This window comes from Benincasa hispida, chromosome 2 (assembly GCF_027475165.1).
Source record: "Benincasa hispida cultivar pf3 chromosome 2, pf3_genome.v1.1, whole genome shotgun sequence".
Taxonomy (NCBI): domain Eukaryota; kingdom Viridiplantae; phylum Streptophyta; class Magnoliopsida; order Cucurbitales; family Cucurbitaceae; genus Benincasa; species Benincasa hispida.
The window spans coordinates 156858-170639 of NC_143479.1; the positions used below are offsets into that span (position 1 = coordinate 156858).

General features: G+C 33.2%; 2 protein-coding genes across 2 annotated transcripts; both read right to left on the minus strand.

Annotated features, from left to right (window-relative positions):
* Window positions 1-972: 972 nt before the first annotated feature.
* On the minus strand, window positions 973-5724 carry GAUT11 (galacturonosyltransferase 11). The gene is made up of 2 exons (XM_039023617.2): window positions 4965-5724; window positions 973-2809 (listed from the first exon to the last, which is right to left on the minus strand). Exons 1-2 carry the CDS (start codon window positions 5115-5117, stop codon window positions 1355-1357), a joined length of 1608 nt encoding a protein of 535 aa, XP_038879545.2. The 5' UTR covers window positions 5118-5724; the 3' UTR covers window positions 973-1354.
* Window positions 5725-10264: 4540 nt separating this feature from the next.
* On the minus strand, window positions 10265-12874 carry LOC120071709 (uncharacterized). Its single transcript, XM_039024089.2, has 3 exons — window positions 12249-12874; window positions 12076-12161; window positions 10265-10748 (listed from the first exon to the last, which is right to left on the minus strand). Exons 1-3 carry the CDS (start codon window positions 12559-12561, stop codon window positions 10458-10460), a joined length of 690 nt encoding a protein of 229 aa, XP_038880017.1. The 5' UTR covers window positions 12562-12874; the 3' UTR covers window positions 10265-10457.
* Window positions 12875-13782: the final 908 nt, after the last annotated feature.

The window sequence follows — 13782 nt, forward strand, 5'->3', positions numbered from 1 at the left end:
TCGGATTGCTTCATATTTCTAAATTCTAATTTGCTAACCTCAAGGCCACCATCTGTCGGTGGAACAAAGGAGCTGTATAAAATACTTCAACTTCACAATTATTAGAATAACGATTTCAAATGAGTTAAAGCACTTTTGAGAATGTCAAAAAGAAAAGTGTTCTTGAAAAGATCAAGGTTGCTCATACTGGAAGTAATGCTACAAATCACAGAATCCTTTTTTCCTACAATACATTTTACAACCATAATATCAATTTAAGTTTAAATATTATTATCTTGTCCGTACTTCTATTTATCCAATTTTAATTTTTTTACTTTTAGAAAATCTTAAATTGAGTATGTTTTCAAAATTTATAGTAATAATGCTAGTAAATAAGAAAGTAAAAAAGAAAAAGGAAAAAACATCTATAATAAACTAACGGTGGAGATTAACCTTCAATTTATGTTCAAATGAAATTCCGAGTACTTAAAATTCCCTATGTTATAGCACCTCCTAAAAGGGGCAGTGGAACATGCTCCCCACAAAAGAGACAATCTCGAAGAATTTTTTTTATCGTTATTGAACAAACAAATAAATAAAGACCCAAAGAAGAAAATATTTATAGCTTTCATGTTACTCTCCTAAGCTTGATGTAATAAAACAAGATAAGATCCCAATTGGAACATCAAAGCCATCATTTTGAAGGGTGCACTGGTAGATCTATTTGTCATACAACATGGATTTTAGAGGATAAGTTCATTCAAGGATGGTGGTTTGTTCTTTTGTTTGTATTCAACCTAATTTCGAAAAAGCCAAAGCGAACATAACTCAACTAACATACGAGAGTGTTATTAACGACGATGTTTGTGGTTCGAAGCCCTCTACCGTTATTGTACTAAAAAAAACCACATAATTTCAGAAAAAAGGTTAAAAGCCTAACCCCAGATGGTATTTGATTCAATGGGAACGATTGAGCTGAAGCATATAAGCATATGTATGAACAATAAATCGATTTCAATTACATAACTAAAATGTTCGAACAAATTATTAAAGAAATTGACAAGTAAATAATAACAATCTATAGCTTGCAGACAATGAGGGGAGTAAAAATAAGAAAAAAAGAAAATCTACAGCTTGCTGATGGGAGCAAAAATGGATTCCCAGGGCCATTTTCCTCATTACATTTTAACTTCTCTAATGTATAAAAATCATCTCTTTTTTTTTCTCTTCTCAAGAAACTAGGGTGGAGTAAACAAAACCTCCTAACAAAGTCAAAATTGTCTACTTTTTGAATCTACAATGAAAGCATTGGTGAAATGTGTTGGAAGCGCCAAAGAGATTGCTCGAGTGACTTGCAATCAATTAGTAGTACAGTTTAACTTGTAATGCAATCTTGAAAATAAGGATGGCTTTGGTTTATGTAACGTTGCCAAAGAGGCTTGTACCTGGTTATGCCCAGCTTTAACCATGGCTTCATGTTTCCATTGAAGTGAATTACAGCTGCACTCTCGATCAAACGGTTGTCGATGTTCAGGTCATAACCCAATCCTAAGACGTGCCATCTTCGGTCAAGTGGTTCCGTTAGCCCATAGAAGGTTAATAAACCAGGAGGAAGAGTGCCTGGCTTCCAAAGCAAACCATCAGCATTTTGTTCCTGCCAGTAATGATACCGAGCAGTAACGTTTGCTTTCCTCCATGCAATTAGATCAAAAACATTCATTCCGAAGGCCCATCCACATGCCTGTGGATCAAACTTTGAGCTTATGATTGAGTTAGAGAAGTTCAGGAACTTGTAGTAACGATGAAATGCTTCGAGACAGGTTTCGACTGCTCCATTCACGTTTCCATGCATATCAAGAGAAAATAGTGGTGTGAGGTCTTTCTGGACTACGACATCATCGTCAAGAAACACTACTTTCTCTAGCTGTGGATAGATCTCTGGAATGTAAAACCGAAGATGGTTCAATAGCAACAGGTACTTCGGGTTTTGCAGTTTTGGATCAACTGCCAAATCTTGAAGCCCTCCAAAATAATATGCTCGTGTATTTGGATCGAGCATTTGTTTCAGAACGGGAGCATAAGAGGCATTTAGCCAAGAAAAGTCCTCAATCTTTTGGACTTCTATTGTGGACCCTTTAAAATCATTGCTAAGGAACCAAATCTGCATAGCTCCATAGTTAATCCCATTCGTGACAATGTGGAAGACCAACTGTTTTGGATGATCAGCATTAGAAACAGTGGAATTGATGACAGCAGATGTCGCCAAAAGATTATCTGAAAATATGCAAAAATGATACAGATTATTATCCACGACTCGCTGGGAGTTTTTCTTCTCATCTGCCATTTCTTGAAAGGAAGGATATTTCATCCAATCAGCTATGAGTTTCACATTTAGGCAGTGAAGACTCTTTGGAAGAGCTTCAGCTGCAAGTTGCCCAAACACTGTGCTTTGTACTGTCGCAGCGTTAGCCCGCTCTTCAAGGGCTTGAATATGAGACTTCATTGTCATTATTGTAGTTGAAATATCATAATGAGCATCTTGTGCCTTGAATATTAAAGAGGATAGGCTTTTGATTATGGGCTCTGCTTCCTCCAGAGTGATGGGTTCTCCTCTCATCACAGCTTTTGAAAGCAATAACTGGGAACTTCTGATTTTAGAGCTCAACTCCCAAGCAAGGTGAAGATTGCTATGCTCCTTGGCGATAACTACATAAGCTTTGGCAAGTGTGATTTGCTCTGCCAATTGCCGGGAAAATGATGTAGCACTCGATATTTCTTCAGTGAAATTTAATCTGTCATGAGCAACTTGTTCAATTCTTGAATTTCTCTCCTGGAGAAAGAGGGGTCATGTCAAAAATCAACTAATCAACATTCAGGCCATCATATGCAAAGAAAAAAAGAAGAGAAGGAAAAACTTTAAAGAGGGCTCAGGCACTCGCAGCCACTACATTCTTAGAAAAATCCCCATCAGCCATCAATGGGAAAACGATGCTGCCAGTCAATTGTTTGTGGTGAATTGGCTTCCAGTGAAGAGGAGTGACAATTGATATACACAATTCATTCATATCTAAGATTACTAGATTAGTCCAAGTCAGCGAGAGCATGTTTGGAAGTGATTTTAAAAAGTTTAGAATCACTTTTGTCATGTTCAAAGTCAATGAAACATTTCTTTAATCATTCAAAATCTATTTAATGTTTGGATTTACACTTTTAAACATGATTTTTCTACCATCAAAATTATTTTGAATGATTTGTCATGTTTCAAAGTAATTTTAACCATTTCAAAATCACTCCCGAACATGTCCTAAAAATCATTGTTTGGACATGAGGAGATACAACCAGAGCACTCGATCAATATACACACTTTTATGTGTCCGAATCCTAATCCTTTTAGAAAATTACATGTTTCCCTCTCCACTGGGTCATGGCTGATGTCCATACCTGTGCTTCTAAGGTGAAATTGGGTGTGTCAAGGTGTTGTGCATCAGAGATACAAAAGTTTTTTAAGGGTGTCACAGATAAATATTGAACCTGGTAATCACAGCATTTGCTAATACATAAATATATATATTACTCTTATTACTATGAGTTCCTTTTCCCTTGCTCATCTTCAGGCGCAACTTTGAGATTACTAGTGATTGTTGTCTCAACCAATTTGAACTATATATTCTATAAAATGATAAGCAACTATTTACCACAGTCAATAATTCACTGCAACAACTTAAACCCTTCATGTTTTATCCCTTTTTTGTATTCTATATAACATCTGATCAGCAGCCATTGCAATGCAAATTAATTTTAAAACCATAAAAGAACACCACTTGAAAATTTAACATCATCAAATAACAGGCAGAAAATGGAATAGATTAATTGTTTCAGAAGAAACTGTAATTAAGAGTCAAACCAGAAACATCATATGATATTTCACATTGCCCTGTAAGGGCAATCTGAACTTTTATTTTAATTTTCTTTCAAGCAATGATATTCAAACAACAGTAATTACTGATTATCACCAAACATTCCAAAACCATGAAACTGAAGACCTCCCATTACCCTTTTCTAAACACATTATTCTAAAACCATGAAAACTTATTCTTCGAATTACTCCAACGAGATATTGACAACTTAACAACAGAAATCCCATGCATCCCCGAGATCTAGTTTGCTCAACTTTAATCTATCTCTTGTCTATCCACACCAAGTCTACTTCAAACAAATAGAGTTTCACCTCTTACTCATTCTTTATTAATTATTACTCTTCTTTTAAAACAGAGCATTTAAAGCCATGACCACGTTGTTTAACTTTAATTTATTTCTTGTCCATCCACTTTAAGCTGCCATTGCCAACCACTTCCATCTCATTGACTAAAGAGTCGAAGCAGACAATTACCTCATTAATTCTCACATCAGTTCATAGTAACATCCATATCAAGGTATAAGCAAATGTAAATAACAAAATTGTCTCCTAATTATGTCCTAGCAACTCTAAAGTTGTGGTCCTTTGTGAAAGTAGGACCACCTGTAAAATACTCATAAGTGCAGTAACCAGTAGACAATCGATACAAACCAAACTTCTCAACATATTAATCAAGCTATATCAAACACTCTTTGCCAGGAAGACTGCTTTACAAATTTGATATCCATAAATGTTTAAAAGACAGAACAGAGATGGCCAGAGTATTATGATAGCCATTGATACAAACTCAATTCTCATTCCTAATTGTACAAGAAAACTTAATTGAAACATCCAGGGAATGACAATGAAGGCATGCATAAAGAACAACGTGATTAAGATGTAAAGGAACTGATTAAGATCATATTGAGCTCAGAAACCTCAAGTCAAAACAACAACAATTGAATTCATTGATGTAACAGCAGCAGAGTGAACAATGATTTAGCCAAACACGAGTATGAAGATATCGATCCAATCGAAATCAAGAAGCTGAAAACGCAGAGAAGAGTAAGTGCACAGAAGGAAGCATTACCAGGACGGGCTGTTCGATACGATCTTCGCTCTGATTATGATGAACTACAAACAAAACGAGTCCTACAATTGTGAAACCCCCCAAAAGCGCCCAGATCCAATGCGAAAACCTCCGTCGAACCGGGCGGCGAAAGTCAGCCGGCCGCCGCCTCATCTTTCACCGATTACTTCCCTCAATTCAACACGAAATCAACAATCCAAACCGACCCATCTCCCAGATTCAATCAAAAAACAGAATAACTTCCAGCATATCGATTTTTTTGCTCACTAAAAACCACTGTAGCCCTCAATCTCGATCAAGTCAATACACCCTCTTCAGTCCTGAGAAATACCCACCTTTTAATTCAATCTAAAAACCCAAGAGAAGGCAAAGAATCAGTACCCAGAATCAGAATCAGTCCTACAAAGCTAAGACTAATAAGAGTAAAGGCTGATCTGTGTGAGCTAGCAGTAATCAAATTCAGAATTTCACAAAACGGTTGCTCCAAAAGATGAAAAAGGGGTGTGAATGGGGGGCATAGGCTAAGGAAAAGCACAGCTCATGGGAGCATGTGCTGCGGTTTTGTAGTTGCCTGATGAGCCAGCGAGGCTACCTTCAATGCTAATTACCATCCAAAATGCAATTTTTTGTAACCCCATCGTTGCCACACTGCCAAATTACATCAAAATTTACGATTGCTCAGCTTCCTAACTACAAAGGTCCTTTTTTCTTTTTTCTTTTTTCTTTTTCTCTTGGGTTAGGTTTGATCTTCCTTCTCTATAGATTTTTGTAATAAAATTGAAATTTTTATATATTTGTTTGTTGGGTTATTTGTTCGTTATAAAATAAGGTTTATATATATATATATATAGATTATTTTCATTTAGTTTCTTCCTTTAGACTTATATATCATAATTAAAAGTTATCTAAAAAAACATAATTAAAAGTATCATATATTTGTATAAAACAATTATATCAATTTAAGCATGGTACTAAATGGTGAAGAAAATACAAAATTGAAAGATGGAGTTAGGTTAATGGTTGACATGTGTACTTGACATTGCAAAGATTTTTAATTGTTGTTTTTAAAAGATGTAGACAAAAAAAAAATAATTTACTAAAAACAATGATATCTTTATAAATGTAAGGTTGGTTGTATAAATAATAATCAGGCTCAAACTAATAATATTCATAGCACAACCTAAAAAAATATTGTAAATATGATACAAAAATCAGCCCAACTATTTAGAAAACTAAAAAGTCTACAATGGACATCTCAAAAAATTCATCTTAGATTTAACTAATGTCAAACGGTCATCTCTTTCTCTTGTCAAATCATTTTTCACTTCAAAAAACCATCATCAATTTCTCCTCCATTTCCTTAAATTATGAAAAAAATCTAAACCAACAAGAAAAGTCTTGGATAATGCCAAAAAATTTTGAAAAAAGACCATAAGAAAGTTTCTTGAAAAGAAATATGACAATCTCTAGGGATGAAGACTATTTATGTTCCAACTTTTAATTTAAAATATTCCAAGTGAATCAAATTATGTTGGAATTTCCTTTTCAACTTTAGTTATACATTACATTTTGTAGAACTTTTGTATAGTTTTAAGTATGTAAATTTATGTAAATTTAAAGTTGCATAACAATGAAATTTTTGTTTTTATATATAGAATTTTATCCATGATAGTCACTGACGTACATTTATTTTTATACAGATTCTATCAATAATAGTCATCAATAGATTTCTATTTTTATATAAAATTCTACCGGTGGTTATCATCGATAAAAATAATATGATATGATTATCAATGACTAAGATGAAAACAAATGATTGAAGAAAAGGAATAGGTGCCCAAACATAAAGTTAAAATAAGGGCAGTTTTGGGAAAATAAAAGTATTATTATCAAAATTGGTCAAAGATGGTTATATCTGCAAATATTTACTAAATGTGCTACATTTGCAAATCTCAAATCTAATGGTGCTACCATTACAAAATTTCTAAAAATAATTATAATTATAACAAAGTAGTTTCTTTTTATTGATTAATTTTAACATTGACGTGGCATTTGAATAAGATAAAATAAAATAAAACAATATTTGAAAAAAAATAAATGCTACAATTTTTCATATTATCTCAATTTACTGCTATCTTGGTGAAAATTTTTCATCCAAATTTGGCTTTGGAATCTCGGTAGGGAGAAATTTCATCTCTCCAATTTCGACGAAATTTCGAGAATTTTTGAAAAAAATTCAATTTTTTTTTTAAGAATCAGTTACGTTAGTCCACCTCAATTTTTTTTAGTTTTATAGTCTTAGTTACCCGCAATTATATAGTTTTACTCCAATGTCATTTTTTAGGAACAATAAATCTTTGTCAATATGCTACTTTTTTTTATTTTCAACTTTTCTCAATTTTCAGCTTCATTTTCAATTCAAAACGTTCATTCCTAAAGAAATTGAATTTGAAAAAACCACAAAAAAAAAAAATCTATATTTATTTTTAACCTCATTCAAATTTTTTTCAATTAAATTTTCACATCATTTCGTCTTAAAATTGAATTGATGAGAGTTTTGTTTCTTTTACCATACAAAATGTTTATTTTCACATCATTTTACCTCAAAATATTTCTAAACTTATATTATTTTATAATTATTTTTCCATTTCTTTTTTAAATTTCTACTATTGCATTGACATTTACAGAGATATTTAGAAATATAAATCTAAATTGTTGACTTACTTTATAGAAATGATGATTAAAAATGACCAATTATAGTCTATTTAAGTCACAATCAAAAGTTTCATTAACTAATTATAACAATTTCTATCAATTATTATTGATTTTCATAAAGTTTCACGAAATTTTTATTGACATCAATATTTTGAACCTTGCTTACCACACAAGTAGAATTTAAAATTTATATGGGGTTCATGAAATAAATGAATATATCATTTAATGACATGTCAAATTATAAACGAGAGTAGTAAATATTATACTGTAAACTTTTCCCTGGCAAGATGAACTTGCACTAATGACACATTTCTTGAATCTAGCCAGTGGCTTCGTAAGCCCATAGACTCATTCATCAACCGTCATAAGAGCAAAAAAGATTGAGAAAGACGAGAGAGAAGTTATTTTATTAATTCCAAATGCCACATCAACACTAAAATTAAAAAAACAATAAACAAAAAATAAAATTACTTCTAGCAACCAGACAAATAACACTAGAAAGCTAGAAATCTTTTAAACTCGAGGACAAATTTACCATAAGTCTATGCTAGACTCAGGGAGCTCGAATCCTTCTTAGTATTTTTATATTAGTACAAAACAAGTAATTTTAGTGATCAAAATAATTATCTAGCACAATGGTCGGATCTTAACCCATTACAAATGGACCACATTCAAATCCTTTTACATGCACCTACTTTTAATTATTTTCTTTTTTTATATTCCACTAATATATTTACCATGACAATACATTTAAATATGCAATAAATTAAAATATACTGAAAACTCAAACCAAAAAGGTAAATTTTCCAATAATTTATAGGGTGTGTGAAAATTTCCTAAGATTCAAATAACAATGGGAGGATTTGAGTCCATATACAAATTCAAATAGTTTATGTAAGTTGTAGGGTTATATTTTATATACATACTTTGGTTTTGAATATTCTAAAAAAATTAATGGCAACCCAATTTATTAATATTTCAAGACATCCAAAAACGAAATGGGAAATTTTATGATTAAAAAAATAATAATAAAAAGGAAAAGCCAAAAGGAATGTCAGAAGGAAGATTTTTGTTACGCCCAAATTAAGGAAAAGAGAGAATTCAAAGATCTAAGACAACTTTAATCAGCCATCGAGTAAAAGAGAAAAAATATGTTGGTGCTGTGAAAAACAAACCATGCCCTGCGCCGACACAACATTTAACCTTAGCTTTCTGTTTGGTTTTTACCATGAATCAACTAAGCAATCACAACCTCCTACACCCAAAACCCAACTACTTCCCTCAGCCTAACCTGGGATACCTTTCAATCCCCAACTTCAGAAAGGATAACAAAAAACTGTAGCCAAACAACCCACAAGTAAATATGTACCAACAGTCTTTTCCTACTAAGCCTTTAACCTACAATCTCAACTTGGCAAGGTGAGTTTAATTCAACGGTACTTGACATGACCTTCCTCCCTCCTCCATCTCCACAGTTGTACTAAAGAAAATGACAGTTGCAAATACGGCAATCAGGTCTAAAGTATTAGCAGATATAGCACAATGCAAAAGAATTTACAGATATAGCAAAATTTAGATCCAGATCGAGAAATTTATCAATGGTAAACTATATCGCTGAGAGGAGTCTATCGGCGATAGAGTCTATTACTAGTAGGTTTGGTTATATTTGCTATTCTTTAAAAATGTTGCTATAGAGCTTAATTATTAGCGCTAAAGGTACTATTCCTTTGAAATTACCAAAAAAAAAAAAAAGAGAGAGAGGGAGAGAGAGAGAGAACTGCAATCTCAACTTCAGAAAGGATAGGGAAGACTAGCCGAACAACACACAAGCAAAAATGTATAAAGAGTCTTTTCCTACTAAACTTTGAGGTGGGGATTTCTCAATTTTCAGAGCCTTAACTATACAGACCAGAAGTGTAAAATGTGAAGGGTACAAACTGGGATTAACTTGGCCCTGTTTCTATCTGTACCTGTCGGAATCCAACTGGGTTTTTCTCTTACCATTGAGTCACTGAAAATTCTGTGGCTAAAATGTGTTCGTTCTGATTTACAGACAAAGCAAAGCTGCTGTCATACCATAGTTTGGTCATTACAATCTCAAAAACTAGATTTGCTTGGGCGGGCTCCACCTTTCGGTGCATCCTCAAACTAAACATGACGAGAAAGACAAAAAGAAAGTCTAACTTTTTGTTTGATAGAATATGTCTTCACTAGTTAAGCTATACTCAGGATGACAGAAGACTTGTATTCTTCAATAAGAAAACAAGCAGTGGAGGATATGGAGTTAATAAGAACCTCTTGTTCTGGAGTCATTCTAGTGTAAAATTTTGTAAGTAATATTATATCTTCTTTGGGAATTCAAGACTAGAACTGTCTTCATTAAATTTAGCTTCATATCCCATCGAGGAAGATTCTTTTAAAGTATCCTTTTCAATTAGTTTTCACTTTTTAATTCAATATTTTACCAAAAAGACTGAATTTTAATACTCTCTCCTATAAGACAGAGACAACAAAGGCTCCCTCCCGAATCTATGATAATCTTCTAGCTTGAATCAAATAACAAGGAAGTCGAAAAAGAAGATCAATTTACAAATTTCTACGTAATTTTCTTTTCCTGGGTTTTCTACTTTTGAGTAATACTGCCACTCCATCGTCATAGAAGAAGCAAAAAGTGAGGCCAGATAAGACTTACAATATCAGAAGCCTCAACGTTTCGATCTTGTTTCTCTCTACAAAAACAACAATGGCAGCTGAAAGAAGAAACTCTAACATACAGATTCATGCCAAAAGCCAGAAATTCTTGTGAATTTTTGTAGTGATCAAATATCCTCCTAGTTTCTTGCTTTTCCTCCTCACCGCAATTGTCAGGCATGAAGAGTTTTGGATGCAATACTCCACAATCCCATCATGATTCCTTCTCTTGTTTGTACTGAACTTCTTTATCAGTGACCAGAACGGGGATTGCTTTCTTTGCCCAAGAACCAACAGAGAAACTCGCTGTTTCTTTGCTTCTTCTACAATCACACGACCCACCTCCTTCCCCTGTAGAAATTCCATCTCTACTTGAACCTGAAATTAAACAATAATGCATTCCGCTTAATTTTCATTGTAACGTATCTCAGTTGGGTTCTTTTTGAGTGTCATGTTTCTTTAGTTAACTCATTCTGCTTATTATCCACATTCAACTGATTTATCTATATATATAAGAAATAGAGAAATGCATTAAACCAAGAAAGAAAGGAATAGCCTAAGGGCGGGGGTTGAGGAAACCCCCCACTAAAGCAAAATCAAACAAGAAGAGCCCTCCAATTGTTTAAAATCATAAGGAGGCTATAATTACAAAAGAACTGATATCCAAGCCAAAAATTCAAATTTGCACCCAATCACAAATAGAACAAAGAGTGTTGATAAGATGACATGGTAGAAACCATCAGCCCACATAAGCTATGTTAGGGATGCAAACTGTGAAAAAACATGTAACGACCCGAGTTCAGAAGGGGTACATAAATGAACCGATATCACATCCGAATGAGAGGGATCCTGAGGACATGAAAGTATGGTTAAGAAAGGCTTAAAAAGTTTGAAAGTTACTACCTATACCAACAAGGTGCACCTTCCTTTTTGGTGGCTCAATCATAGGAACTCCAAAGTTAAGCGTGCTTAGCTTGGAGCAATCCTGTGTTGGGTGACCTCCTAGAAATTTTTCTAGGATGCATGTGAGTAAGGACAAAGCATCCTAATAAAAACCTGTGCTGATTTGTGGAACAACTTTCACTTTTTAAAAAAAAAACATTCAAGGCAAGGGAGGAAAAAAGCATTTAAGGCAAGGGAGGATAACATAACCAGGTCACAGGGGAATATCGGGGTCATCAGGGTGTTACACAAACAGACTTCCATATGTTTTAGAACTTTGAAATGGAGAATATCTTTAGTATATAAATAAGGAAAGCTTCTCCTATTGGTATGACATGATCATATTGTAGAATTTAAAAGCAAAACTAACGGATTAAGTTAGAGGGACAATATCTTACTATTACATTGAGTAATACAGAAATACCAAGAGCCCATTGTCTTAGTTAGCAACATACACTAAATTATGATTATGTATTTTTCATTGTTAACCTGAACTCACTCTTCCCTTCATCTCTAGATTCATGTGGAAAAGAAAATGGAAGACATGACAACATGTTCTTACACTAAAAATTTGATTCTATATTACTCATTATTAACCCGTCAATCAGTCTCCTCTTCATCTCTAGATTCATGCGGAAAAGAAAACGGAAGACATGACAACATATTCTTACACTAAATTTTGATTGTGCCTTATTCATAACAATCAATCTTCCATTCTAGACTCATATGGAAAAGAAAAATGGAAGACAACACAGAAACTTACTCCTGGCCTTCTCATTTGACACATATTCTTCAAAGACAGAAGAAGCTGATAAGCCTTCATGTCAAGCTTTTCATCAAACACAACGCCTGCAAAACATCAAACACCCCTTCAGAAAAACAGAAATCCCATTTAGAAGAAATAGCTAATCAACAAAAATTAGACCTAGTTTTAACCTTGTTTTGAAGATTTGGAAACGTGAAGAAGAATAATAGAATCCTGATTCTGAACAGCATGAGACAGAGCCCATTCAAGAGCTCCTTTACCCTCAAAACTAGAATCAACCACAATCATTATTCTATTACCAGTCAGAGCCACAGATTTCGTGCAATACCCATCCGCCCCATACCCTAAAAGTTCCTCCCTCTGAAAATTTTGAATCGAATCGGCGGTTGGTCTGGTTCGAATCTGCCGGAAACAGACCTGAAAACAAGCGGAGGAGGATTGAGAAACTCTCACCCTCTGCAATCGGGTGTGTTTCCTCGCCATTTTCCGGTGATGGGTTTGAAGAAAATCAGGTATTTATAAGCGTAAGTCGTAAGGGGAATGAGATCAAATTCTAGATACGCCATGATTGCAATTTTGAATTGAAAATTGTTGGGTTGGTTCATCTGGCAGTCCAAATTCATCAAAGGCGATGTTTATTGCTTGAATTTTTCCTTGTGTTTCTGAGAATGGTTGGGTTGGGCACCGCTTTGAACGTGCTTGACATGAAATTGAATTTAATATATATTAGTCTTCTTCTTCTTCTATCCATTTTCCATTTGCCACCAGTGCCATGCACAGCCTTCCAAAGTTTCATAATTTTTAAATAAAATGCCTTCCCTCAATATATCAAACCATCACAATATTTAATTTAGAAAAATAAGGGGAAAAAAAAACCATTCTATTCTTATGAGTTTTTTTTAACTAATAACCATTTTACAAACGCCTTTATGATTAATAAATTAACCCCACGTAAGTGTATAAAATCTAACATTCTATCCATGTCAAAGTGCAAAATAGATAAGAAACAACCAAAAAAAAATAAGAATTGCAATACAGATGATCAGTAATACACTTTAACTTAAATAGAAAACTAAATTTTCTATATGGAAGAGAGGTTATTAACCATAAAGGCAATTGTGAAAGATTCATCTGTACAAAAAAAAAAAAAAAAAAAAAAAAAAAAAAAAAAAAAAAAAAAGATAACTTATACTCTTCTTGTTTCACGTTCAATTAAAGTTTTGTTTTTTTTAAAAAAAATGATTTTACTTTGGACGCATTATAAATTCTTCGTTGGATACTATAAGAAAAATGTCCACATTATTTCGAAAAAAATTAAGGTATCTCAAGAAACATGAGGTACTCTTTTCATCGTAAATTGATTTTGAGATAAAATAGCATCTTACTTTATAAGATAGATTTAAAATCAAAACGGGTACGATGATGACTTGGAATAGAAAATGTGGTTATGTTTGGGTCTCATATTATGTCCCATGTCATTACTACATCATTTCAATTCCTAATTTTTTTCTAACATTCTAACACATTATTTCTACTTCAATAGTAGTTTTGAAACGTTTATGAAAGGTCAAGAATAATTACTGCTACTTTTAACAAATTATAAGTTTTTTTAAAAAAAAAAAAAAAAACAATGAACAATTTTAGGATACTCCTTGTAATTTAGTTTTTTTTTTTTTTTTAACGAAATGTTGATATTTCATTAAA

What these genes read in the sequence shown, in the direction of transcription:
- GAUT11 (XM_039023617.2), bottom strand. Translation starts at nt 5,117, where the DNA reads ATGAGGCGGCGGCCGGCTGACTTTCGCCGCCCGGTTCGACGGAGGTTT. An exon ending in GTATCGAACAGCCCGTCCTG is followed by an intron (nt 2,810 to 4,964) that starts GTAATGCTTCCT and finishes CTCTTTCTCCAG; the next exon opens with GAGAGAAATTCAAGAATTGA.
- LOC120071709 (XM_039024089.2), bottom strand. Translation starts at nt 12,561, where the DNA reads ATGGCGAGGAAACACACCCGATTGCAGAGGGTGAGAGTTTCTCAATCC. An exon ending in TTCCAAATCTTCAAAACAAG is followed by an intron (nt 12,162 to 12,248) that starts GTTAAAACTAGG and finishes GATGTTTTGCAG; the next exon opens with GCGTTGTGTTTGATGAAAAG. An exon ending in GTCAAATGAGAAGGCCAGGA is followed by an intron (nt 10,749 to 12,075) that starts GTAAGTTTCTGT and finishes GTTTAATTTCAG; the next exon opens with GTTCAAGTAGAGATGGAATT.